We start from the raw sequence: 26927 nt of genomic DNA, 5'->3' as shown, positions 1-26927 counted from the left end.
GTTGTCTGCATATCTGAGGTTATTGATATTTCTCCTGGCAATCTTGATTCTAGCTTGTGCTTCATCCAGCCCGGCATTTCGCATGATGTACTCTGCATTTAAGTTAAATAAGCCGAGTGACAATATACAGCCTTGACGTACTCCTTTCCCTATTTGGAACCAGTCTGTTGTTCCATGTCCTATTCTAACTGTTGGTTCTTCTTTGTATTCTTGCCACCTCTTCTTAATATCATTTGCTTCTGTTAGGTCCATACCATTTCTGTCCTTTATCGAGCGAAATTTTCCCTTGGTATCTCTAATTTTCTTGAAGAGATCTCTAGTCTTTCCCATTCTGTTGGTTTCCTCTATTTCTTTGTGCTGATCACTGAGGAAGGTTTCTTGTCTCTTCTCGCTATTCTTTTCTGCTACAACAAATTTGCACCTTGCTGCTGTCAGTGCCTCTGTCCTCGTGCAGGTCACTGTTGACCCATGTGTCCACAGGAGACCCTCAAACCGTCAAAGGCAGGTCTGGCTCAGTGTCTTGTGGCTTCACTGCTCCTTTCCCTGGGGCCTGGTATGCACAAGGTCTTGTTGTGCCCTCCAAGAGTCTGTTTCCCCAGTTCTGTAGAAGTTCTGTAATCAAATCCTGATGACCTTGAAAGTCAGATTCCCTGCGAATTCTCAGTCCCTTTGCTGGATCCCACGTTGGGAAATCTTCTGTGGAGCCTAGAACTTTCTCAACAGTGTGAGAACTTCTTTGGTATAATTTTTCTCCAGTTTGTGGATTGCCCACCTGGCGGCTCTGTGGTGGGGCTAGTGGCAGCCTCATCCAAGAGGACTTAAGCCCTACGCCTTGCCTCCCAGGTCTGCTGCAGCCAGAACCGCTGTTCCTGCACAGGCCACTGTTGACCCATGCCTCTGCAGGAGACCCTCAAACACTCAAAGGCGGGTCTGGTTAAGTCTCTTACGGGGTCATTGCTCCTTTCACTGGGTCCTGGTGCGCACAAGGTTTTATTTGTGCCCTCCAAGCGTTTCTGGCAGGTATGAAGTTTGATTTTAAATGTGATTACGCCTCTCCTGCTGTCTTATTGCAGCTTCTCCTTTGCCCTTGCACCTGGGTTATCTTTTTCTAGTGGGTTCCAGCATTCTCCTGTTGATGCTTGTTCAGCAGCTAGTTGTGATTTTGGTGTTCTCACAGCAGAAGATGAGCACACGTCCTTCTGCTCCGCCATCTTATTTCTTCTGTTATGTGATAGGGGACTTGAATAAATACAACAATCAAGGTATCTTTCTTCATTGTTTTGTGCTCTTGGTCAGCAGTTAGCAAAGTATGGCCCATGGGCCAAAAACTGAGCCTGCTGCCTGCTTTTGTATATAAAGTGTATGGGAACACAGCCACGACCATTCCTGGGCACTGTCTGTGGCCGCGTTCATATTATACTGGCAGAGTCAACTAGTTGCCACAGGGACCATGCGGCCCACAAACCACAGATATTTACTTTCTGACCCTTCACAGAAAGAGTTTGTCAGCCCTGCGCTTGGTCGATTATTTTTAAGCCAAGACTAAGCCATCCATGGTCTCTGAGGCCAGGGCTGCGTGACTCAGACTGACATCTGGCTACTTGCCCTGCCTGAGAAGGTCGGGCTCCATGGTGGTCCTGGAGGGTGTGGGACTTGAAGGTGGAGCCGTGCCCACTCTTCACACCCACCTGGATCACAGCTCACAGTGAGAAGCCCTGGGTCTCCTGAAAGGAGAAAGATAGCATTGTGTCTTGCAGAAATCCTCAAGTTGTAAGTCTGTTGAGTGTTTAATCCGTGGAACTAACTCTTCAAGTGGTGTCTTGTGTAAATGCCCAGTATGTGAAACTGAAGGGCTGAGTCGCCCTGGGAGGGGGTGGGCTTGGGGGCTACCGTGAGAGGCCTGGAGCCCTCCTCACCCCTCTCCTTCCTACGCAGGTGGCAGCCTGAACGGTCCTTCTGCCAAACCTGGGGTCTTGGGGTGAAGAACCCCCGTAATGGAAACACATCTCTGTGGCTTGGGGATCTGACAAAGCTGGGTTTGAATCCAGCTGCTGGCACTTGTGAGCTGCATGGCCTTGGGCAGGATCTTGGTCTCTGTGTCAGTTTTTTTATTAAACTGGAGATCATTATGTTTATCTTATAGGTGGTAAATATTTAAAAATGCTACTTTGATGCTTCTTTTACAGTGAAATTGTTTGAAAGCAATGGCTATATGTCAGTATATTGCTGCCTATCAAATTAGCACAGTCTCAGTGACGAACACCACAAACTTTATTATCTTGCGGTTCTGTGGTTCACAGGTCCCTGAGGGGTTTCACTGGCTGAAATCAAGGTGTCAGCAGGACTGTGTTCTGGAGGCTCTAGGGAAGAATTCTGCCCTTGCCTTTTCCAGCCTCTGGAGGTAGTTCATAGTCCTCGGCTCATGGCCCCTTCCACGCGACATGGAGCTTGGTCTTTCTCATGCTGCCCTCTCTCTGGTCCTCTCTTCCAATACCCTCTTTGACTTGTGATTAGGCTGGGCCTGCCTGGATAATTCAGAATAATCCCCCCCGGTCAGCAGCCTTAATTAATTGTGGCCATGTAACCTAAATCTTCACAGATGCCAGAGGTTAGAGTGTGGATATTCCTGGAGACCCTGCCACCATGCCCTATCTTTATCTCCTCTTCTCTCCCACTCTTGGGAACCGTTTCCAGCAGGCTCTCTCGGCCGTTGTTCCCCTGGAACTACTCCGAAGGCCGCCTCCACACCATCAGCCACTGCAGTCAGCTCTGGCCCCACCGTAGTCTGCGTGGCATCGGCATTTGGCTCAGTGGACCACCGCCACCTGCTCCACTGGCTTCCAGGACGTGATTGTCCCTTGGTTCCCTCTCCACCTTACTGTCTTTTTCGTCCTCCTTTGCTGTTATGTCCTCAGTCTTCCTGCTTCTGTAAGCTGGGGTGCGGGGCTTGTTTCCTGGACTCCTTTGATCAGTGAGCGATTCCTTCCCAAGGTTTCAAATACCTTCCACACTGATGTGTTTTCAATGCTGTGTTAGCTCTCCAGCCCACATCTAAACTTTAGACTTATAATTCAGCTACCTACTTAATGCCTCCCCCTGGAAAGATAAAGCAGTTTCACCCAAACCAGAGTCTCATCCCTGCACATGTGTCCCCATTCTTCTTGTTTGGGGAAAAGTCCTTGGACACAGATTTATACAAAAGCCTCCTATCTAGTGTTCCTTTTGCAGACTTTTTTGACATAACAGCCATGGTGATCCTTTTGGGATCCTGTGAACCCTTTGCCCAGACCTCCAGTGACTTCGTTAAACCCAGAAAAAAGCCGAAGTCCTTGAACTGGTCCAGAGGGCCCTGTAATCCAACCCCTCTGCTGCCTGCGCACCTCACCTTCCATCATCCCCAGCTTCACTCACGGCCTTCCTGCCACACCGGCACCCCTCAACCTGCCAGGCACATGCCGGCTGCAGGACCTTTGCACCTGCTCTTCCCTCCCCCGGGAAGCCTTTCTCCCCAGGACACTGCATGGCTGTGCTGTGCTTAGTCACTCAGTCGTGTCCGACTCTCTGCCTGCCAGGCTCCTCTGTCCATGGGGATTCTTCAGGTGAGATTTCTGGAGTGGGTTGCCATGCCCACCTCCAGGGGATCTTCCTGACCCAGGGATTGAACCCAGGTCTCTCGCATTGCAGGCGGATTCTTCTCCATCTGGCTTGCTCACTTCCTGAAATCTCTACTGAAGTGTCACCTTAGCAGAGTGGCTAAAATAGCACCTCTTACCGCGACACACCCACCCTGACTTACATCAGCATCATTCTCCTCACTGTGTCTTTGCATTCACCACCACTCAACATTGTTTATTTGCAGCTTTCTTTTATCCCTCTTGCCCCCACTCGAATATCTTCGTTGCTGGTGTCTCTCCTCCCTTCTCAAATGCTTGTCGGTTTCTCTGGAACATGTTCCATCAGGGCAGGGCTTTCTTTGGTTCAGTGCTCTCTGCCTGGCACCTAGGCTGGTGTCTGGCGTGGGCGGGGTGAGTGGGGAAGGGTTGGTCAGGTGTTTGTGGGATGAATAAATAAACAGATGGATGAGCTATAGATGTGAGGGCCTCCGTCACAGGGCAGGCACTCAGACTCACAGGTGAGAGCTGCAGTTATGAGCGATGTATTGATTCACTGGAAAGACTGGTTTCCCTGTCAGGTTGGTGTGATTCCGGGCAAGATCGCTCCTATGAACACATCATAATTGTATACTGTTTACTGCTTTAAGGCAAATCTTAGCATTAAAATAAAAAATCTCTCTCGTGATGTTTCCTGAGCTCGTCCTCCAGGGCCCCTGGTTGTAGCCAGGGAGCCAGGCTACCTCCTGGGTTGCAGAGAGGAGACACGTGACTCTGAGGACCCCCCCACCCCCCTCTCTTCTCCTTTCTGCTGTACAGAATGTTCTGTCTGGGTGGGATCAGGCGGGAGGTGGTGACTCCAGGGCAGGAGTGATTTGGGGAGATACTTTTCTTAAAATCGGACAGGGTGGGGAGGCTCGCCTGCCTGAGGAGGTGAGTGGGCTGTAGTTGCGTCTGGTGCTCATTCTCAGATGCAGGGCCGCAGGGTTTTCGTCCCTTCTTTCGAACATCCGTTGAGCCCGTATGTGCCAGATGCTTAGGTGTGTTAGGCCCTGGGATACAGGACGGATGTGGGCCCTGCTTGGGAGACTGCACAGACTGTAATGGGATGGCGGGTAAAATAAAAGTTATAATATAGCCACGTGCTCAGCATTGCTCCAAGAGCTTTGGCTATGTTGTCTCCTTTAATACTCCAGTAATCCTGTGAGATGTGGGCAATTGCTTCCCTTTTACACATAAAGGAACTGAGGCCTCGGGGGGTTAAGTAACATGCTGGGATCCCCAGCCAGTGAGCTCCAGAGCTGTCCCTCCTCACCACCCCCTTTGAAGGATGTGGAGGGCGGGTACAGGCTCTCACCTTGATCCCGGGCTAGTTTCAGAGGTGTCTGTTCTCAGCTTACAAACAAACAAAGTGGCTTCAGGCACTGGAAGCCTCTCCAGGATTGGGTTCATGGTAACAGACTCACGGACACAGCAGAGCTTGACCAGTGGACCCCATAGAGCCCAGCACGCAGACCACTGCCTGGTCACCACTCAGAGGTTTCTAGAACGCAGAACTGGAACTCACAGCCTCTACAGAGGACCAAGAAGACACCTTCCCCACTAACCGCTTCCCCCTTGTCCTCATCTAGCCTGGAGACTTGCTGTACTTCCCCAGAGGGACCATCCATCAGGCGGACACTCCCGAGGGGCTGGCCCACTCCACGCATTTGACCATCAGCACCTACCAGAGGAGGTAAGCACTCGCCCCTGACCTCGCATAGCCGACAGCTCCGCTCCGTGCTGTGGTGCCTGCGGCCAGGATCAGGAGGCGTGAGAAAGGTGGTCGCATCGCTTCTGCTTCTCCAGCCCCAGGGCTTCCTCTATCCCTGCTGACTTCCTAGTCCTGCTGTGTCCCACCTGTGCCATTGACCCTCTCGTCTGGGCCTCCTCCTGAACTGTCATGACCCCGTCTCATACGGAACGCCGGGAGTCGCCCACATCCAGGCTCCCGGGATCGGGAAGACGGGCACCGCTGTGGGTGTGGCGGTGTGTCTGTGACGCCAGGCTGCACTTCTAGTCTCTTCCCACCCCCACCCACCCACTCACTCCATTAGAAAAGTTTTTTTATTGTGGCAAAATATTCGTAGACCATTTAAACCATTTTTAAGCGTGCAGTTCAGTGACGCTAATTGCATTCACACTGTTGTGCAGCCATCCCCACTATCTGTTTCCGAAACATTGTCATCACCCTGAACAGAAACTCTGCATCACGGAAACCTCTGGGTCTCTTTTAAGGTTTCCAGTTTTTACAGTTCATTAAAGTTGGAAAGGACGTCTGGAACAGTGAGTCCTAGAAGCACATGTGCTGAAAACAGTTCCAATTAAAACCACGTTCCAGTTCAGCGAGCGCCTTGTCACATGACAGGACCCCGGCAGCGGCCCTGCCCGTGGTTTCCTGATAGCAGTGGCCTGGCTAGTCCAGGTCCCATTAAAAGCGCCCATCACTGGTTTATTCATCATAAGCCCTGGGCCTTGTAGTGGTTGCTGGGATGGTAGGCGCTGGACTGAAGGGGCTTTGGGAGGACTTATACTCTGGTCATGGTGGAAGGAGGGGAGACAGGTGTGTAGTTCCCAAACAGTGTCATGTCCCATTGCAGCTTTGCGGAGGAGTCCCTGGGAGCACAGAGGGGTGTGGTTAGCTAAGCTGGGGCATCACGGAAGCTTCCGCAATGATTTGACACCCAAACTGAGGGAGCCCAGGGGATGAGTAAGTGGAGGTGGGCCCGGAGGTCAGAGTGGGACAGGACATTCCAGGCCTGAGGAACAGTGGGTCCTCCTAGCCTCAGAGCTGTATCTTGCACAACAAGAAAGCAAGCATTCCTCTGCCTCCTCTTCTGGCTTTGCAGCGAGAAGTGAACCACTGTGTTTAAGGGACAGGAGGGACTAAGTGGGAGTCTGGCCTGAAGGCAGAGCTTGTTTTAGGTTTCTCTTGTATAAAATGCCTTCTCACCATGGTTGGGTTCCTTGCAGAGCGAGGTTTCCAAGGGCGACTGAGGGAGCGGGCAGTGGGAACTGGGCCGTGGGGAGGCTGTGCCAGAAGCCCGTTCTGGACCGAAGCAGCTCTGGGTCTTGGCAGCCACGTCGCTGAGCCACGTGAGCGTCCGTCCTCTGGTGTCCCGTCGCTGCTGTCGTTGTTCCCTAGTTCTTCCTCTCTTTTGTTTTTCTTGCAGCCATCAGCTGGTTTTCTGGCTCCCTTGGTTTTCACTCCATTTTCCTTCCTCGGTTCCTGATTTACTCACAACATTGACATGTCATGAGGCATCATCAGTTACTTCTCTGACTTCCCTCCACCTCCTTGACCCCGTTAGCTTTTGCTACCACCAGGTGACTATTTCCCAGTGCCAGGGGTGAAGAACTGGTAACTTTCCCTGGTCCCACCCACCGCTCCTGCGGTCGGCAGGGCTGGAAGAGCTGCCTGAGTTAGAGAGGATGCCTCCCGGCTGAGGATGGGCACTGTGATGCTGACTTGTGCCTGCTGGCGAGGGGGGCGCTGCTAGAACAGGACAGGTGTGATGTGAGGGCCGTTGCTCCCCGGAGGTGTCCTGTGCTTTGGTCTTGGCACTTCTTAAGGCACTATGGCAGGGCGAAGATTTGGCCTTTCCCTAAGCCTTCTCAAGGATGGCATTTAGGGCCTGCTCTCTCAGACAGTGGCATGTCGATCTGACCGATTTATGAAGGTGAACCCCTCCAGAGGTGTTGTTTCTACACTGCAGCCCAAGATCCAGTCTCCTAGAAGAGCACGGAGCTCAGTGTCATAACTGCACTTTACCTCCGTGAGCTACTGCTATGTGACTTATACCTGGGACCCCTCAAAGGATGATAACATTTCACGCTGCGGTGAGGTCTACGTGTGTCCTCCAGGTCTATGTTCAGTCAAAGGTGTGAGGCTGGGTGTAGCATTTTGTTGGAAACCCGTGAGGCCACCAGGTGGGAGTGGATGCCTGGGGGGAAGTGTCTCACGTGGCTCTTGTCCTCCTCTGCCACTTCCAGGAGGTAAGCATAAAAGTGTTAATTTTGCTTACAGAGTGAGAGGCCAAAGTCATACTGGGAATTCCCATTTTGCCTGTAGCCAGCAATTTGAAATCTGCTGGTGACACAGAGGGAAATTTTGAGCAGCTCAGAAGTGTTTATAGAGAGAGCATCCCCACAGCGTGTGCATCTTACAGTGCCACACATTTAGGAGCGAGTGATTCTGAACGCCCCGGAGAAAAAGCAGAGGTAGCTGAACACTGACGCTTGTCCTGAAATGGTATTTTTGGCATCTGGCTTCTCTCTTCTACCCCAGTAAAACCATCATTGGAATTTAACAAGTTGCAAAATAAATCATTTTGAAATTGTTGATGTTGGATATTTTACTGAGAACAGTGCCCCTCTTTTTCTAAGAAACAAAGGAAAATGTCATGTTGAACTGTTCAGATAACTGCACAGTCCAGGATCTTGATGTTACCCTACATATATTGCTTTTTGGATTTTTTGCACATACAAATTTTTTTAGGTCCTCTAATGATTGAGAGTTACTTTTCTGCAAAACTGTCAAGGCAGTTATGTAGTTGAAAACATTAAAAAAAAAATTGTTCCTTTGAACTTCCTACCTTATGACAGTCTAATTAATTCTGGTATCTTTACATTTAAGATAAGTCATGAATAAAGCCTAGCTTCCCACCTTTAACTTGGCATGTGAGTGTCTGAGGTGGGTAGAAAGGGAAGCCTGTGATTGATAATGCTCTTAAGTTTTTATGCTGAGTGCAAAGAGTCGGACACGACTGAGCAACTGAACTGAACTGATGTGATATTATTGGAACTCTTTCAGGGCAGGGGGATTGGTGTGGTAGTTTGTAGCTTGAGGCTTTTATAATCAGTGTTTTTTCCACATGTCTTATGCTTTCATTGTTTTCTTTTTCTTTTTTTTACTTGGCATGTGTTCCAGTTCATGGGGAGATTTCCTTTTGGACACTGTTTCAGGGCTTGTGTTTGACACCGCCAAGGTAGACGTGGCACTCCGGGCTGGCATCCCCCGGCAGCTGCTCCTGGTAAGGAGTAAAGGCAGGTGGGGAGGGAGGGGCAGCCACGGCTCCCTGCTCAGGACCCCAGAACCCTTCTCCCTAAGGGTCCTTCTCATCATCAGTTACTCCTGACTTCCCTCCACCTCCTTGACCCCGTTAGCTTTTGCTACCACCCGGTGACTATTTCCCAATCCCAGGGGTGAAGAACTGGTAGCTTTCCCTGGTCCCACCCACCGCTCCTGTAGTTGGCAGGGCTGGAAGAGCTGCCTGATAGAGAGGATGCCTGGAATATTATCTCCTAACTGATGAGAAGGCTTCTCTCTACATGAGCCAAGCTCGTCTCCTCCTGAGCTGGGTGGTTTGCAAAGATGGAGTGCTGCACATTACTTGCAACCCAAAGGAACAGTGGTGGTATGCAGATGGCCCCCTCCTGTATTTCAGGGTGGCAGCAGCGGGCCCTGGGAGCGCTGACTGAGTAGATATTTGAATAACTAATATGGCTCAGGAACTATAGCCTCAGCACATGTGCGATCCCAAGTTAGGCTCTCCCACACTGGAGAGCCTGGCCTCAGTGTGTTCCCTGGCTTTCCTGTCCACCCTGATTTTACCCTGTTGGCAGGTTTTGAGATGGTGGATGCATTAGGGCTGAGTTGAGCAAAGGTTCCTGCATGGTCTGAAGTGGTTACTTCAGACAGTGATTTTTTTCTTCAAAAGGCAAGGCCAAGACTGCACCATATTGCCAGGGAGCCCTCTTTCCAGGCAAAATGCTAAAAATTGATCTTTTTTTGCAAACGGTAGGCAGCTACAGAGGAACAGTGGTTAAGAGGACATAAAGGGGTGCTGTCCTTAAGGGAGTGGCGTGGATCCGTGTTTGTCCTGGGTGGTGGTGCCCATTGCAGCACTCTGGAGACTGGGCCTGGGCAGGAGCGTGGCTGCAGTCTGGGCCAGGACTCACTTCTGTGTTTCCAGCAGGTGGAAAGCACAGCTGTTGCAACAAAATTAAGTGGCTTTCTGAGGATGCTTGCAGACCGGATGGAGGGCACCAAAGAACTGCATTCCCCAAACATGAAGGAGGATTTCGCTATGAACAGACTCCCACCTTACTATACGGGAGATAGAGCAGAGCTTGTGGTGCCAGGTAGAGCTTGCTGTTTTTTTCTAGGTGGTCAGGGGCTAATGTGGGATATTTTGATGTTTTTCTGGGTGTGCACTTCTTTGAGCTGATGGGAAGTATGAAGCACTTCAGGGTGAACATGAGCCTGTCCTTAGTGTGTTGAGGTTGGACAGGACACGCTGCTTGATGGGGAATGAGAACCCTGTAGTTTGGGGTGATGAGTATGTATTTATGGCCCCTCTGCAATTCATCATCTGCAGGGAGTTTCAAGAACTTTAACACTGAAATAATCTTGTTGGAAATGAGCTCAGGGATGGGTAAAACGCTGCCATCAGCAGGTACACTGTAAGAATTCGCAGGATCATCACAGACCTTCCCCAAGTCCCAGGTGACTGGGACAGGTTTAAGTTACACATGATGTGGACAGACTGCTGGGTGGATGGTGATAACCAGTGTTCTGGGGCACAGACTATACCATGCTCCTGTAGTCTAACAGAGCTGGGTTTATTGACTTGTAACCGGAGATAGCACGCTGCTGGGGACTGCAGACATCTCAATAAAAGGAATGCAGGGAAGGATTTTTAGGATTTGGGTTTGAGTTAGGTAATTTCAAGAGGGTTCAGGAAGTCGGGGTTTGCTCTGGGTTGGATGCTGTTGAGAAATAGAAATTCTTGGATTGGGTCTCCCTCCTGTAAATCCTAGTTATATGGTTGGTAGCAGGAGTATGGAGTGACTACTGCTAAGGCAGCAGCAGTCCCTCAGGCTAGCCAGGAGAGGGGCACGTGTGGTCAGTCCCGTGGTCTGGACAGTGTTCTTCCTTTTGCCTGTTGAAGCGGTCTCGATTTTCTCTGTCTCGCCTAGTCACAGCATGGCTGTGTTTAATGCTGGGGTGTTTTAGCATGGCCTGTGTTCAGCAGAACAGGGAGACACAGCTGGGCGTGCCAGGCTGGCTCTCAGGCTGCTTCTCTTGGTCAGGTAGAGGGAGAGTCTCATTGTCACTAACTTTTCAAAAAGCCGTATCCATCACGCGTGGGGGACCAGTGAGACACACAATCTACAGGGTCCCTTCTAACATTCATTCTATGTACATGTTTGTTGTAGTCTGGGGTGGGGAGGAGTTTAGAATATGTTTTTGATGCATCTACTCAAAACAGCAATTTTCCCAGCACATGGTTTAATCTTTAGGAGAGCAGTTCAGTTCTGAGTATCAGCTTATGTCCCAGTTTTCCTTGTCTTAGCCCTTACTGTCAATATTAAGTTCCCTCAACTCTGTCTCCAACCAGATCACCCTGTTAGGCTGGTCTCTTGTAGTGGCTGTTTTTTCACTAAGTTAAATCCAATCTAGGAAAGAGAGTTGTTTCTGTGCACTTTATTAGGTGGCTTTTTTTTATGACACAGCACTTGACCTACCTAGACTGAATAATTCGCCATGGTCATGAAACTGGTAATTGGAGGGATGGTGCACTTTGAGCTCAGGAAGTCCTTTCAGAGTCCACACGTGGAGCAAGCCAGGCATAGAAACTGGCGCGGTGAGAGCGTTCCGCGCAGAAGGCAGGGTGGCCCAGTCTGTTCTGTGATAGTGTGTGCTCCCCGGGTACTGGTGACAGCCTTCTAATGAACTTGGAAACTTCTGTTGTTATTTATCTGGTTGACATCTGTCTTCAGTGTAAGAATGAGGTCCACTGGGATGTAAGCAGCATTTTTAACATCACTGTGAATATCCGAGTTGGAGCAGATGCCCCGTGTTTGGATTCACCTGCACGTTGTTAACTAATTTTCCCGAACAGTTGCTCCTGCAAACAGGGTTGAACCTGCTTTCTCTCTGGGTTTTCTAGGTGGAGAGCTTCCGGGGTTGGACAGCACAGTGAGACTGCAGTTTAGAGACCACGTGGTTCTCACTGTTGGACCCAATCAGGACCTATCCGTGAGTATCCGGAAGGGAAGAGGGTTCCACTCAAGGCATGTCCATCACAGGCCTCAGGTTATCAGGTTGACAGGTGGCCCTGCCCGCCTCCTCTGGGAATCTTCCTCCTCACAGTTCAGTCCCATCGCTCTAGATCAGATTATGCTCAGATCTCACTGCTCCGGTTCCAAAGTTTCCTGCCCGTTGGGCATTTAAGGGTTTGTCCTTAGCCCCACAGAACTCTGCTGCTTCCCTTGCTGCTAAGTCACTTCAGTCATGCCCAACTCTGTGCAACCCCATAGACAGCAGCCCACCAGGCTCCCCCGTCCCTCAGATTCTCCAGGCAAGAATACTAGAGTGGGTTGCCATTTCCTTCTCTAGTGCATGAAAGTGAAAAGTGAAGTCGCTCAGTCATGTCTGACTCAGCGACCCCATAGACTGCAGCCCACCAGGCTCCTCCATCCATGGGATTTTCCAGGCAAGAGTATTGCCTTCTCACTTCTTCCCCTAATTAGCGATTAATGTCTGGTCTCTGCCTCCTAATTACGGCTAGGTTGCCTTTGCCAAATTATCAGTATAGGTTTCTGGACTTCCTCTGGTGTGGGACTTCTGCCTTTATGAAAGTGCCCTGCACAACCCTAAAGCCCTTGGGAATTCTCCCATGCCTGGTGGCTTCACCCTGGTCCTCCTGATCAGGAGGGGCCCATGAATGACTGGCGAAGTTGGGAGTCAGGGGCACCTGGATGTCTCCATAACCAGACTGTTCTAGCCATCAGGGCCAAACTTGGTGAAAACTTTATAACATACATGGAAACCTTGAGATTATATACTCCCACAGCCTCATTTTTTTTTTTAAAGCTAGTTATTCTGATAATCAATTAGTTGGAGGCATTTATTTTAGGTCAGTGTGTCTGATCCTCATCTAAGAGGTGACCAGGAATGACTCAAGGCGCTGGAAGAGAAAGTAAACTTCCCTGTGAAGGGCAGATACAGAGGGAGGGGAAGCCTACTGTAAGTGGAAGGAAGGTTTTTATAGATCACATGGCTGGTATTTAGAATTAATATTTACTCTGTGGTGTTCATAAATTGAAAATTTATGTATACCTAGGAATATTAAATTTTTCTGATATACAAAGAGTGCAGGTATGGTTAAATGAAGAAACTTGAATGTTTCATTGGTAAGTTGAAATAGAAATGGTTTTTTCATTAAGGTTTCTGAAGGGGCTGTTACCTTTTTAAAAAATGACTTACAAGTGCTTATTTGCTACATACAGATAGTAATCTATGAGAACTATAAGAAAAATACAGTCATTATACCTTGTATTTATGTATCTACATGTTTATATCTCAACTTTTTGCCAGGAAGATTCTTTAGTAGTCAATAAATTTCACTTAAGCACTGAGGCATTGAGATTTTTCTTGGTATTGCCCTATATACTACTGGAAAAGCCTCCTAGCATCCCAGTGGTCAGTATTTTGTTGTTGACAGCTTTTTTTATTTTTTGAAGGATGAAGCTCAAGGGAGGATGGTTTACGTCTATCATTCCTTACAGAATAGGAGAGACACACACATGATGGGAAATGAAACAGAGGTTTGTTCCAACCCAGAATGCATGTCTTTGCTGTGGTTTGGTGCTTGGTGGGAGGACTCTATTACCTTTGATGTATGGGTAATGGGCTTTTCTGTGACTACATTGTGGGCTTAACATTTCACAAATTGACAGCCCTTCACAGGGAGAGTTAAGTCTGTAATATGTAAACACCTGTACCCACTTTAAAAGACAATAGCATGGGACCTGTGGCCTTGTAGGGGAGGTGTAAAGTAACAAATATGAAGCATTTCAAATGACTATTTCTTTTAAGACTTTTTATTCTAATATATTTTGATTTGGCAAGTAGGGGCTGTTTCTCTGCAATTAAAAAAAAAAAATTTGGGCCACACCCGATGGCCTGTAGGATCAGACAGTGCCCCCTGCATTGGAAGGTGGAGTCTTAACCACTGGGCTGCCAGGGAAGCCCCAAATGACTAATAGGCCTTTCATGAAGTCAGTTTTCACAAGGGAATCAATCATTGACTTTTATAAGTTATCTAATTATAGTTTGTAGTTTTTGTAAATAGCTTACCTGTAACAAGTCTCATTCTTATGAAGGATCTCAGTAATGATGCATTGAGAATTATGGAAAATGGCACTTAAATGACTGGTTTCTCTTTTTTCAGTCTCATGGACTTCGCTTTCCCCTATCATATATGGATGCACTAAAGCAAATTTGGAACAGTTCAGCTATTTCTGTCAAGGACCTGAAGCTGACTACAGATGAGGAGAAGCAAAACCTGGTGTTATCCCTCTGGACAGAATGTTTAATCCAAGTAGTCTAGTGCCGTTGCTGCTTTACTAGTAGCATACATATGTAAAATGCAGAGCTTTGTGTGCTGGGGACTCCTGTTGCTTTGAGCCACGGACACGATGAATGTAACTTTGCTTACCTGTGTATTTAATAAAACGAGATCTACCTCTTACAGGTGATCACTTGGCCATTATGTACGAACAAACAGATGTACATAGAGGAACAGCAAATTACTCAATGTCCCAGAAAGTGACAAAAGCCATATTTTGACAAGTTTATTTAAGCCAGTGTGGTAGAAAAGGCACAGCTCCAATAAATGTAAATTTAACTGTCATTACCTGGTGTTCTTTGGAAGAAATAACTTCTTTAAAGAGCCTCACTGGCTCTAAAAAAAATTTTAAACAACAATTAACATGAAAATTTTTTAACTTGGTTTTTTACAGTGAAAATATACATACCATACCTTTGTGTATACACCCCCCCCCCGCCATTAAAATAAAGTTACCCTAAAACAAATTTCATTAAATAACACTGCCGCATTTAATAAGAGGCACTCACATCTATGGGCAAGGTTGTTTTACAGGTGTTGTTTGAAAGATTACGAAAGAGCCTGAGGTTGAAGAAAGAAAAAAATCCCCAAAAATATTTACATGCAAAGACCAAGTCTCTATAAAAAAGTCAATATTGTGGGTCTTGGAGTTTAAACAGTTCACTGTTACTTTACATTCTAAAGTGCATATAGATTGATATTTTTTAAAATATCACTGGAAAATTTAATCTTTCTATGGAAAAATAGAGCAGATATTTTTCAGCTTTACTGGCAAAAGTTGGGGATGAAGAGAACAGTTATCTTAGTGTAAGTTTAAAAGCAATTTAGGAGGGGAAAATGCTTGAGAATTCTTTAGTGATGGTGGTGATGCTTAGTTGAGACTAAGTCCAAGACAATATCCTACCTGATTTTGCTTGAATGAAAGCTACTTAAAATGGAAGTGAAAAACTGAGTTTCTTGTCACAGTTTGTAAAGGAAAATGGTATAGTCAAGGCTGAAATACTACTTGGTTTTAACTTAAAATTTCCCTTTACCTTAGGCAAAGGAAAATTTATTATACGTAGGTGACAGAGTCCTTCCTTATAAACACCTGAGGATAGATCAGGTGAGGTCAGCACCAGGATAGGAGTGACCCCTGGTTAGTGTTGTCATCCAAGAGAGAAAGGACAGCCACAGGCTATTTGTGCATTTTTAGTTTAAAGGATCAGGCAAAGAATAGCAACAGAAAACACTCCTGTATTTGCTGAGGTCCCTCCCTGGCATGAGTTACAAGTGTGAATACTTATGGTATTTCATATAAAAGCTTCAAGAGAGAACTTTTAATGCATATCTAATACAGTAGCTTAGCAGGTTTATTAAATATGTTTTCAGATATTATGAAAAAAGTATTCATCTTCTTAAAAGTATGACTTGACCTGTAGGACTTCACTTTCCTGTGCCTGGCACTCAACCACACACTTAGTTGTTAATAGCTAATAGAGGGTGATAGCATCAGCAGTTTCCTGTAACTATCGGGAATAGGATTTGTGTTTGGTAGAAAGGAGAGAAAACAGACTTCAAAAAACCTGCTCACCGAAGCTGGAGATCAAGCGGGAGTAGAACCTTCCACAGAGATCATAACGCATTCTTCACAGGAATGCTGACTAGCTGGCAAGCGTATTTTGAGCTCTTCCATGGTGAAGAGCAGCCGTCTTCACGGTTGGGGGAGAAGCCCATTCCGCTCAGTGGTCCCAGAGCCTAGGGTGGGCAGGTCCTTTCCACAGGGCATGAGGGCCCTCCTCCCTCCGTGCTCTCCCAGGGCCACTGTGGACTCTCTCACAGTATTTCAATGTCCCATTTCTGTGTTTCTTCTCCCTCCAGGGGCTGGTTTACAATTACGTGAGTTTTGTCATAATAATTTCCTCCTAAAATAGCAATTCCAAAAGGAAAGATTAATTTGTTCACACAGGTGCTTAACAACTTCACAACTGTCAGAAGACTTTTGTTCAGCCCACTTGCTGGTGGGGTAGATTCATATGTCTTTATAAAAGCAATGGTCTGAAATGGGAAACTGAGGGTTAAACAGGTGTATCTGTTCACCTCAAACCAGACCTCACAGGAGTGACTGAAAAGCTAAGCAGTATAATACTATATAGATGTATAAATGATGTGCCCTAACAATGGGATTCTTAAGAACACAGTGCTCTGAGCGCGCTCTAGCTCAGTGTCAACACTGCATTTTTGTTTCTGCACCAAGAGTGGCCGTGACTAAGCCAATCAAAGCAACATCACTGAATAATATTGGCCCTGACCTTGTTGAATTCAAAAGTGAGTTTAAATGATATCTACTGTAAATTTTAAGAACCACACAATTCAGAACAGAAAGAGATGTTTCTTTAGGGACCAGATGACATGTTATGGTTGGTGATGCTTCAAATTTCAAAATGTTCTCAACGATCACATAGCAGATGAAAATTTTACCACTGTACCGATAAGAACCTTCATAGGCTTGGTCCTTAGGCTTTTGATTCCCCTATAGCTAATTGTTTTGCTTGCTGTTTGTTAAAATGGCATATCAGCTTTTTCAAAACATTGCCCTTATACATAAGGTCTTTTACCCAGGAGGAGGTGGAGGTTTGGAATTCAAAATGAATATCCAAGGGCACAACACACTAGCTTTCATCATAGGCCTACCTTTAACATCAAGGACCAGTTGATCACTGAGGTAGGAGCTGATGGTTCCATTTCTGTTCAGTCTCCACTTCTGCCTGAACTGCCCATGTTCGGTCCAGAGGGCAACTTTAGCTCCAGGGGTGTCTCGACCACCGATGACATCGAGACATGTGTCACTGGCCTGAAGGGTCAAGAAATACATTGGCAGTACTACATTTGCTAAAATCAGTTGGATTGAGTCCTTTTTCTTTCATGTGAGTAAATCAGACAAGCCCATCCAAAAAGAAAACAAGATCTAAAACTAAATCTAAAATTATAATCTCAGTCAACTTTTTAAGCTGTTACGGCTGAGGGAAGGCGATAGTATGGATATAAACCTACTGAGTTAGAGGTACCTTTTTTTTTTTTTCCTGTGATCGCTTGAATCTCAAACTGCTGTGGTTGGAAGGAATCATAATTTTCCATGGTACAGATGAGTGTCAGGAAATCACGCATCATTTTAGAAATCACGTAAGTCTCAATGTGGTGGTGGTTCAGTCACTAAGTCGTGTCCAACTCTTGCGATCCCACCTGTCTGTAGCCCACTAGGACCCTCTGTCCACGGGATTTCCCAGGCAAGAATACTGGAATGGGTTGCCATTTTCTTCTCCAGGGCATCTTCCTGACCCAGGAATTGAACCTGGGGTGGGAAGATCCCCTGGAGAAGGGAAAGGCTACCCACTCCAGTATTCTGGCCTGGAAAATTCCAGGGACTGTATATGTATAGTCCATGGGGTTGCAAAGAGTCGGACACGACTGAGAGACTTTCACTTCTGCATTGCAGGTGGACTGGACTGAGCAGGTGGACTGGACTGAGCCACCAGGGAAGCCTGAGGTACTTGCTTTTAAAAGAACATCCAGATCTGACAACAGATGGTTAAATAAAGATTTGCTGAATTAGGATTAAATGTTGAGTTAGTGTTAGCTTAAATATATAAGGTCGGGCTTGTTTTTCTTATGAAAACACTGGGTGATGTGCTGGATACCCAGACAATAATTAGGTTTGAGTGCTTTTCATTTCTGTTGAAGCATGAGAAAAAGGTTGATAATCCACTGGTGATATAATAAAACTGGTGTCTTATTCCCCATACCATCAAACGTAATAGGGATGCAGAAAAACAAAGAAACCTGACTTTATTTTCTAAACTTCCTCCAAAAGCAGCAGCATTCTTCTACCTTCATTATCTGTTTCAACGATGTGCTTAGTTGCTCAGTCATGTCCAGCTCTTTTTAACCCCATGTACTGTAGCCTGCTAGGCTACTCTGTCCAGGCAAGAATACTGGAGTGGGTTGCCATGCCCTCCTCCACGGGATTTTCCCAACCCAAGGATTGAATCTACATCTCCTGCATTGCAGGCAGATTCTCTCCCAGCTGAGCTACCAGGGAAGCCCGTTTTGAAGATGAGAAAGGCTCAATTCAATGTGTTTGGAATCACAAAGACAGCTAAATTGATCTGGGCCACAGAGTGTAAGAAACATCTCAGAAAAGCACACCATCCATTTGGGTGTGATGATTTTATCACTAGTTTTAAAAAAACCATTTAGTATGTATTAGTCTTTTTACTTTAAAACAGAGAATTTTTGGCTGTAGAAAGTCTAGTTCGTAAGTCCATTTCAAGCTTCAGGAATATATGTCAATGTCTTGATAATCGTGCAGCAGACTATTCGCAGGCAGTTGCCTTAATTGTATCATGCCATTTGACTGGGGAGGATTCTGGTTTCTAAAAGACCGAAGATCAACAAGCAAGCTATATGATCGGTGGGGCTGGTTACCTTGGATTTAAAGAGTCCTCGACAGTAGTGCCAGATCTGAGTATTCTTCCCGCTGTAGGGAGAGATGCACACAGAGGTTGTCCTGGTGTCGGCCACATTTCCCGTGACTGTCAGGTACCCGTCCTGGGCTCGGTTCCTTATTCTGATGTACACTGTGGGCTGTGGCAGGAGGGACAGAGCCAGTTAGAAAAATACCTTTTGAATCTGGAAATCAGCCCTTTCCAAGGAAAACCTGAAGGAAACGTGTGAGAGGAAACAGAATTTAGCTTATTTATATCTGTTTCAAATTTTCCATTAAAAACCCTTATACCACTGAGCACATACCTTCACTTGTACACTCTCTATTGTCTTTTCTGAAATACACTCTTGGGAGGGTGAAAGGTAATAGTTTCATTTATTCACATTCCGCTATGACAAGGGGCAGATGCAGAATTAGGGACTTAATGAGGTTCATGCAGTAACTACTATGTCCTTGTGGGTCTGGGGAAGGCTGGGGAGTAAGAATAAGGGCAAGGTACTACCTCCATGGATGGAATAACAACTGAGCAGGCAAGGTACAATGATAAGACACGCTGGCTTGTGCTATGATTAAGTGCCAAATGACCTCTATGGGAAGTTGTGAAAAACCCAGGTGGCTGAGAGCCCTCTAGTAATTTTTTTGTTTCTATTTATACTTTGTTGAAATTGACCTTGATATTTCAAGGAGAGAGACCTTGCATATAGGTGGTCACTGTGTAGCTACTCAAAAATTGGGTAACAAAAAATTTCATCTCTTGGGCCTGGAATATATAGGAAGTTTTCAAATAAGATACTAAGTCTAGGACCTGCCGCTAAGGATCACAGTTACTGTTTATTGAGACTTAGTCCTAAATGCTCTCAGAATTAATGACCAGAACAACCTTTAAGAGAATACAAGGGACTTCCCTGGTGGTCCAGTGAAGACTCCACAGTTCCACTGCAGGGGGCACAGGTTTGATCCCTGGTTGGGGAACTAAGATCCTGCATGTTGCAGGGTATGTTCAAAAGTTAAAACCACCACAGGAAAAAGTAAAATTATGACCTGCATTCTTACAAATAAGGGTTACACAGATATGGAAAAACCAGGTTTGCCTGTGCCAAAACCCTCCCTATTCACCCTGATGCTCTAAGGCCTGTGCAGAGATGCACTCATTACTCTGAGACATGGGGAATAAGAGACTGATTCCAAAGCTGGCAGTGGAACAGGATGATAAAAGAACAGGGCACATGGCTGAAGCACCACAGAAACTATTCTCTCAGCCCCAGGACTTAGGCCTCCAGTCTTAATGTAGTAATACAGGACACTCAATATCCCTGTCTTGGATCAGATGCTGGCATTCCACTTAGAACCTTGTCAAATACCAGTAACACATGATGTGTTACTGAATGAAGAAGCACTTTTCAAGCTGAGAAAGGTAAGAGCTAGGCAAGTGCAACAAGGCATTATGGTAAGCCCACCAGTGAATATTCTACTTTGAAGTTTAAGATGGATCAAATGTGAGGCTAGTTGAAGTTTGGTAAATTGGTAAATGTTTAGCCTTCCTATGGAAATAAACATTCTGGGCACTTAAATAAGCAAATAAAAGGACAGTTTCTTAAATACGGTAATGTAAAGCAGATGAAAAAGATCTCTTACTTGGTAAAGTGTTTTAACTGTTTCAAACCACTATTTCCATATTCACAGTGCAACAGTAAGGTATTTAAATTCCTGTAATTTGTAAGTCTATGAATCATAATTCTATAAGTCTCCTACAGTTATTAATTCTGGAGGCTTCACTACATCCTTTACAACAGTTTCCTTACCTTGTACATGTAAGAAAACAGGTGTGACCTTCACAAAGGACAGTTCCACTTATGTTAGGACCAAACATCACAGTTTTTAGTCAATTAGCTCATGTAAGTGTCAGACTTTATTTTTCTAGGCTCCAAAATCACTGCAGATGGCGACTGCAGCCATGAAATTAAAAGACGCTTACTCCTTGGAAGAAAAGTTATGACCAACCTAGATAGCATATTAAAAAGCAGAGATATTACTCTGCCAACAAAGGTCCGTCTCGTCAAGGCTATGGTTTTTCCAGTGGTCATGTATGGATGTGAGTTGGACTGTGAAGGAGCTGAGTGCTGAAGAATTGATGCTTCTGAACTGTGGTTTTGGAGAAGATTCTTGAGAGTCCCTTGGACTGCAAGGAGATACAACCAGTCCATCCTAAAGGAGACCAGTCCTGGGTGTTCATTGGAAGGACTGATGCTGAGGCTGAAACTCCAATGCTTTGGCCACCTCATGCAAAGAGCTGACTCATTGGAAAAGACCCTGATGCTGGGAGGGATTGGGGGCAGGAGGAGAAGGGGACGACAGAGGATGCGATGGCTGGATGGCATCACCGACTCGATGCACATGAGTTTGGGTGAACTCCGGGAGTTGGTGATGGACAGGGAGGCCTGGCATGCTGCGATTCATGGGGTTGCAAAGAGTCGGACACGACTGAGCGACTGAACTGAAGGTAATAATCACTCTTATTATGCACTTGTAGTCTGACTTCTCTGTGATTATACATTAAAGCACTGATAAGCATTTTAACTGCCTTACTGAAGCCCTCATTTCCAACCTCAGAGGATCACATTTTAATGATTCCTGAATTTCTAAACAATAATATAAGCCAAAGCAGTGCCAAGAGGCTTACCAGAAAAAGGAATTATGACCCATAATACATCCATCTATGGCCAAACCACCCTGAATGCGCCTGATCTTGTCAGCTAAGCAGGGTCGGGCTTGGGGAGTGATTGGATGGAAGACTCATAATACTGTTATAGGTACCTATAGAGTTCCTCTGCTGGTTTTCAAAGCTGTGGCCTAAATAAACAAAGGGAAAATATTAAAGTATTATTTTGAAAGTGAATGTTTAACTAGGGATAATTTCCTAATGCACAATTCAAGGATAGTAACAATGTTATTAAAAGAAACTTCCATGTAGAATCAGAGGCTACTGTTCTAGCTATCTTGAATAACAGCCAGGGACATCCTTCCCAGCAAGGGATCCCCTTTCAAAAGTGAGGGAAAAATTCTCAGCATCCAACTTGGCTTCCAGAGTTTCTAACAACATGGGATTAAGTGTTACTACTAACATATCAACTAAACTGAAATCCCACTTCTGCCGTGCTTTCCCCCCATGGCTTTTCAGGGCAGTTCCCTATCATCCTGTGTGACAGGACTGAGGAATAAGCAAGACGCAGTGCAGAAAGATCTGCACCGCACACTGTGCTAGGGAAGGGCACTGATGCTTCGTATCCCTCAGCTGGGCATCTCTGGTTCCCTCCAAGGACACTGGGAATAAAAACCTTTCAAAATAAAGGTGTCACCACAGCAACATGAGCCAGATGTTGTGTCAGTCCTCATGATGATTTAACCCTCATGGTGATACTGAGGGGTAAGCTCACCAGTGACAAATCTGAGATGCCAAGAAGTGAAGTGACTCACTCAGAGTCACACTGCTTCTGAGTGGCAGAGCTAGGATCTGAACCAACAGAACTACAGTAGTGGGACTGAGCATGGTGTGCACACACGTGCATGCTCGTGTGTACACACACGTGCATGCTCGTGTGTACACACACGTGTGTGTCTATCCATTTATCCATCAAAAAAACATTTCTCTTTTGCATTCTTTTTGATAAACAGCATTCTGACAGGTGGGAGGTGATATTAAAAGATGGCTTTTAATTTGTGTTTCTCTGATGACTAGTGATGCTGAGCATATTTTTATGTGCCTGTGGGCCATCTGCATTTCCTTTTTGGAAAAATGTCTCTTCAGTTCTTCTGCCCAAATGCTATGGGGGATCCTCTTTCCAGTGCAGTGTCCCCAGGCTAGGGTGCCCAGTGTGGGGCTCAGACCCTCACTCTTTTGGACGAACTCTTCTCCAATTATTGGGTCACCCACCCAGGAGATGTGATCTGATTATCTTGCAAATCTGTCTCTCCTACTCCTAGTGGCCCCTCTTTTCATATCTTTAGTGGTAGAGGATCTTTTCTGGTGGGTCCCTCTTTTTCATCGATGGTTGTTCTGCAGACAGTTGTGACTTAGGTGTGCCTGTGAGAGGAGGTGAGCTCAGGGTCTTTCTAGTCCGCTACCTTGGTCCCGCTCCATTTTGCATTTTATATGACTGCTTTGAGTTGGGCATGTTTTCCCAACAAAAACGTAAGCTCCGGTAAGGCCTAAATCACGTCTACCCTTATATATCTTCTGTAATTATTTTTTGCATAGTATCCAACGTTCAACTTATCCATTTATACATTCATTCCTTCACTGAAAAACCAGTCCCTGAGTGCCTACAGTGCGCCAGACATTGTGACAGGCAGAAGTGCAGAGTGAGAAGCCCTTCGTGGGGCTTGTTGTAGAGCTAGAAAGTGCCTGATCCAACAAACACATCATTACACACCTCAGGCAGCGTCTTGTAGAAACAGAACCAGGTCTTTAAGGGTGTCATTTAGATTCAGAGAGAGAGAGAGTACGAGAGACTTCCTGGAGGGCCTGACACTTCAGATGAACTTAAAGGAAGACAAGGAACTAGCCAGGCAAAGAATGAAGGAAACTTCTAGACAGAGCCCGTAAGTGTGGGAAAGCACTCTGTGCTAGTGCATGGCACAGAGCCAGCGTGTGAGGGGGAGACAGAGACGAGGCTGGAGAAGCCAGGGGGAGCCATTCCACACAGGCCATGCTGAAGAGATGAGACTGAACCCAAAGAACAGTGGGAAGTTTCTGCATAAAAGACTGACAAGCAGTAGGTGTGCAATAAATACTATGTTCATTAAATTGCCAGGATCCATCCTGAGTATTATGTAAGCGGGGCTGGGGGGAGCCAAATACTTAGGAGGTGAAACTAGTGCACTCTCAGGGTTCATTTTTGTTTCCATTGTTTGCTGCGGAGCTTAGGATACTTATTTTCCCATGAAAAGACAACAAGGTCAATCAGACTTAAGACTCAAAGCTAAAGCCCAATACTGACCTTAGGTACAATTTTATGATTTAGTTTTATGATCCCATCCTAATGGGATCCTCTTGTAACATAAATGGCAAACTAAATTAAATGGTCCACTGTTCAGATGCTATGGTTTATGACATTTCTACTAGGAAATTGAGCTCTATTATTAGATGATACGGTTCTTTTCTCTGTACCTGCTTCACAGGACGGAGGGAACCAATGGTTTTCCATCCACTGAATGCTCTCCAATTTGGGATCTCATTAGGCTCGAGTAGGATTTGTCTTCCTAAGAAATTGGGTCCTTCATAAGCTATCCACCTATATGAGAACAGGAAAGAAAAAAATGGGATGCTTAAAGCAATCTCTTATCAAAAATACCTTTTACTATACCATATAGGGTTCATTTGTTCCAACTTCTAGGTTTGTAGATTGTTACTAAGAGAAAAAACGTTGGGTATTTTCATGTTTATTTTCATTTACTGATTTTATTTGGGAGCGCCCAGTCTTAGTTGCGGCATGCGGGATATTTAGTTGTGGCACGTGACTCTCAGTTGCAGCACGTGGGATCCAGTTCCGCAACCATGGATTGAACCTGGATCCCCTGCATTGGGAGGGCAGAATCCTGGCCGCTGGACCACCAGGGGAGTCCCAGATGTGTATTTCAGTGGAAAAACCAGAGAGGATGAGGAGAAAGCGCACTGGACTGTGGCCCAGAAGATCAGCAGGAACCTGGTTGTCTTCCTTTCAAAACAAGTTTCCCTCCAGCTCTAGAATTCTGTGTTATTTGGATAATACCAGGCTTTTCCCCCTAACATTCTAAGATTCAGACATAGACGATAATCCCTCCCTAATTACCCAGTTAAAAAATACCGGCTTCCTCTCCCGCTCTTAGGCTTGCTGTCCCACGTTCTTCAGAGCCTCTCTGCGTGGCTCTAGCAACCTCTACAAACACACCTCCTCCCACAACGTCTCCCACGAGGACTACTTAAAATTGTCCACAGAAATCCTGTCTGAACTCTTGAGACTGGCTCCTTTTCCAAATACTTCTCAGGACCCCAGGGGCCTTCCAGCTGGGCAGAGTGTCCAGGGCTTCGTGGAGTATGTCTGGAGCCTGGAGACCTACGCCACTGCACACAGTCATGCCCATTCCTTTCCGCACTGGCCTCGGCTGCTTCTGCACCATGGCGTTAGGTGACAGAGGCAGGCCGGCCAACAGACTGAAAAGACCACCTGGCCCCTCGCTGTAGAGGTTTGCCGAGCCCGGCTTGAGGTGGTTATCAAGCTGGACACACAGTTGTGGAAAATAAGCTGGGACCGCCAAGAGAAACTGCACTTCTCAGCAGGACCCCAGGTCATGGCACACAGTGCTTTCAGAAAGGACGCGTGAAGATGAGGTGGCTTGTTCAGACAAAGCCACAGCTCTCCACAGCCGAGATCAGGCTTGGCCAAATTACGCATGGACGAGTGAGACAGACGACCTTCCCTCCACCCCTTCCTGCTAACACAGCCTACACCGTCAGACTGGTGCACCGTCAGGACGGTATGGCCATGGGGAGGCTGGGCTGCCTCTCCCGGTCTGCAGACTCTTTAGACAGGCAGGGAAGTCTCAATTATAAAACCGAGATAAGGTTCTAATAAACTTGACCTCCTTATATATTAATCTAATGAATTTCACAACTGAAAAGCATTGAAGCTTGCCCCCATTACCACCACAGATTAAAGCTGTGGGATAATGTAAGGATTAAACAGAACAAAACAAAACCTGTCACTGACGGCGGCTAGTTGTGCATGAAGTGGTATTCTGGGAGCCATTTGTAGCCTAGGAAAACCTTCAGACAGCCTTCACTCTTCCTATCCCATGTACCGATTCTCTCACAAAGAATCCAGAACCATATAACTGTTAAACTTCATTTTCAAATCAGTTTATAGTCTTGGCTTTCTCTTTCATTATCCCCAGACAATTTAACAAGGACAGTTGATTGTCACACAATTTCAAAGTCATAAGACACACAAACGGCATCCTTATATTAATGATAGAGAGCAATGTGTGTTCTTTTGGATGACTTTTGGTACCAAAACACCAAAGGTACAGGAGGAGGGGCAGGCTAGGCTGACAGCCACTCTCAGAAATGTCCTGAGATGAAGATTTTCTAGGAAGTGTGAGAGCTGCAACTTCAGGGCCCCTCACTTTCAGGCCACTTACCATTTCTGTCCTGAATAAATATGCAAGTTCATGCCTAATTTATGTACCCATCATTTTTCATCTCTTTTCTTAGAGTCATCTTCCCAGACGGTAAAAGTGCAGGCCCCATATGACCTGCACCCACGCTGCCCAACATCCTGCATAAGCAGCGACACTGGTAGGCAGGCTGGGTCAGCCAGGACACCGAGCATGAAAATAAGTGCCCTAGAACAAAACAGCTCTAGCATAAACAAGACATCAAATCAAAACACCAAAAAGCGCTAATAGTTTTAGTCACTTGTCTTAAGCAGGTCTCTCACCTAGTCAAGGTCACTGATTCAATTAAATTCCTTCCAAAAGGAAAGAGGGCTCAAATTGTTACAGTCATCTGGTCCACCCACTCTAGGACCCACGCTCTGAACACGTGGCAGTCCTCCCAGACCACTGCCTGCTACTGCATACAGGACACAGTCCACAGTCTTCTTTTATTTGAGAGAAACTATGATTATTACATGGAGACAGAAAAGAAGTGAGAGTACCATCACACCAAGTAACAGAGGCAGTGGGGAACAGAAAGCACCTGTGCAGAGCTGACCTGCCACAGTGACTGAAGCAGGCCAGGCCCTAGCCCCATACTTACAGTCCACTTTTCACCCACACGGACTGGGTGTAGAAGTGCAGGTCCTTGTTCAGAACAGAGTTCACAGCCTCTTCTAGATGTAACTCTCTCCCCTCACAGTGTTCCAGAGCAAAAAGGCTAAGGGAGGGTTCTTCAAAAACCTAAAAGCAGAGAAAAGAGAAAGCATCACCAGAGGGTGACTATACCTCGGTGACATCCCAGTCACAGTGCAGGTGTCCCAGATCCACCACTTCTCAAATGCAGATCGTTGATTGCTGCACCTGCGAATGATGTTATTGTCAAAGCTGCAGTGGTGAGACTAGATTCCATTAATAATGCTTATTCAATTTTTTTTGTAAATCAAAACTGAAATATTAGAAAAGTAGTCAATCTCACAATAAAAATAGAGACCTGTTCCAGTCACATATTAAGGTCTGAATGTGCTATAAAACAGACCATGCTTTTGGTCCTGCCAGTACTTTTAGGGGGTCACAGAATAAACACAGAATGGAACAGCACCCTCTCTTCCCAGGAGGTCACAGGTGAAATCACTGAGGCTATAAGACTTCATGGCTCTAGGCTCTTAAAGATATTCCTAGGAG

The 26927-nt window shown here is 46.1% G+C and overlaps 2 protein-coding genes across 3 annotated transcripts in view; one reads left to right on the top strand and one right to left on the bottom strand.

The window, feature by feature from the left end:
- The window catches only part of RIOX2 (ribosomal oxygenase 2), a 32270-nt gene extending 18074 nt beyond the window's left edge, over positions 1-14196 (top strand). The window contains exons 5-10 of one of the 2 annotated variants that reach the window (XM_052639851.1): positions 5243-5346; positions 8581-8683; positions 9629-9794; positions 11606-11694; positions 13182-13265; positions 13892-14196. In XM_052639851.1, coding sequence (XP_052495811.1) covers positions 5243-5346; positions 8581-8683; positions 9629-9794; positions 11606-11694; positions 13182-13265; positions 13892-14050 — 705 coding nt within the window. In that variant the 3' untranslated portion in view covers positions 14051-14196. Of the gene's footprint in view, positions 1-5242; positions 5347-8580; positions 8684-9625; positions 9795-11605; positions 11695-13181; positions 13266-13891 lie in introns of both variants that reach the window. The other variant, XM_052639775.1, reaches the window with a different exon arrangement.
- Positions 14197-14293: 97 nt separating this feature from the next.
- Positions 14294-26927, bottom strand: part of CRYBG3 (crystallin beta-gamma domain containing 3) — a 125681-nt gene continuing 113047 nt past the window's right edge. Inside the window, exons 18-22 of the mRNA XM_052639667.1 lie at positions 26347-26486; positions 23719-23842; positions 18533-18691; positions 16742-16901; positions 14294-15972 (exon numbers count right to left, since the gene is read on the bottom strand). Of these exons, the coding sequence (XP_052495627.1) occupies positions 15884-15972; positions 16742-16901; positions 18533-18691; positions 23719-23842; positions 26347-26486 (672 nt within the window). The 3' untranslated portion in view covers positions 14294-15883. The remainder of the gene's footprint in view (positions 15973-16741; positions 16902-18532; positions 18692-23718; positions 23843-26346; positions 26487-26927) is intronic.

The sequence above is a fragment of the Budorcas taxicolor genome, chromosome 1 (assembly GCF_023091745.1).
Source record: "Budorcas taxicolor isolate Tak-1 chromosome 1, Takin1.1, whole genome shotgun sequence".
Taxonomy (NCBI): Eukaryota; Metazoa; Chordata; class Mammalia; order Artiodactyla; family Bovidae; genus Budorcas; species Budorcas taxicolor.
The sequence above is the reverse complement of the archived record's forward strand: the minus strand, read 5'-3'. Positions and strand labels throughout refer to the sequence as shown.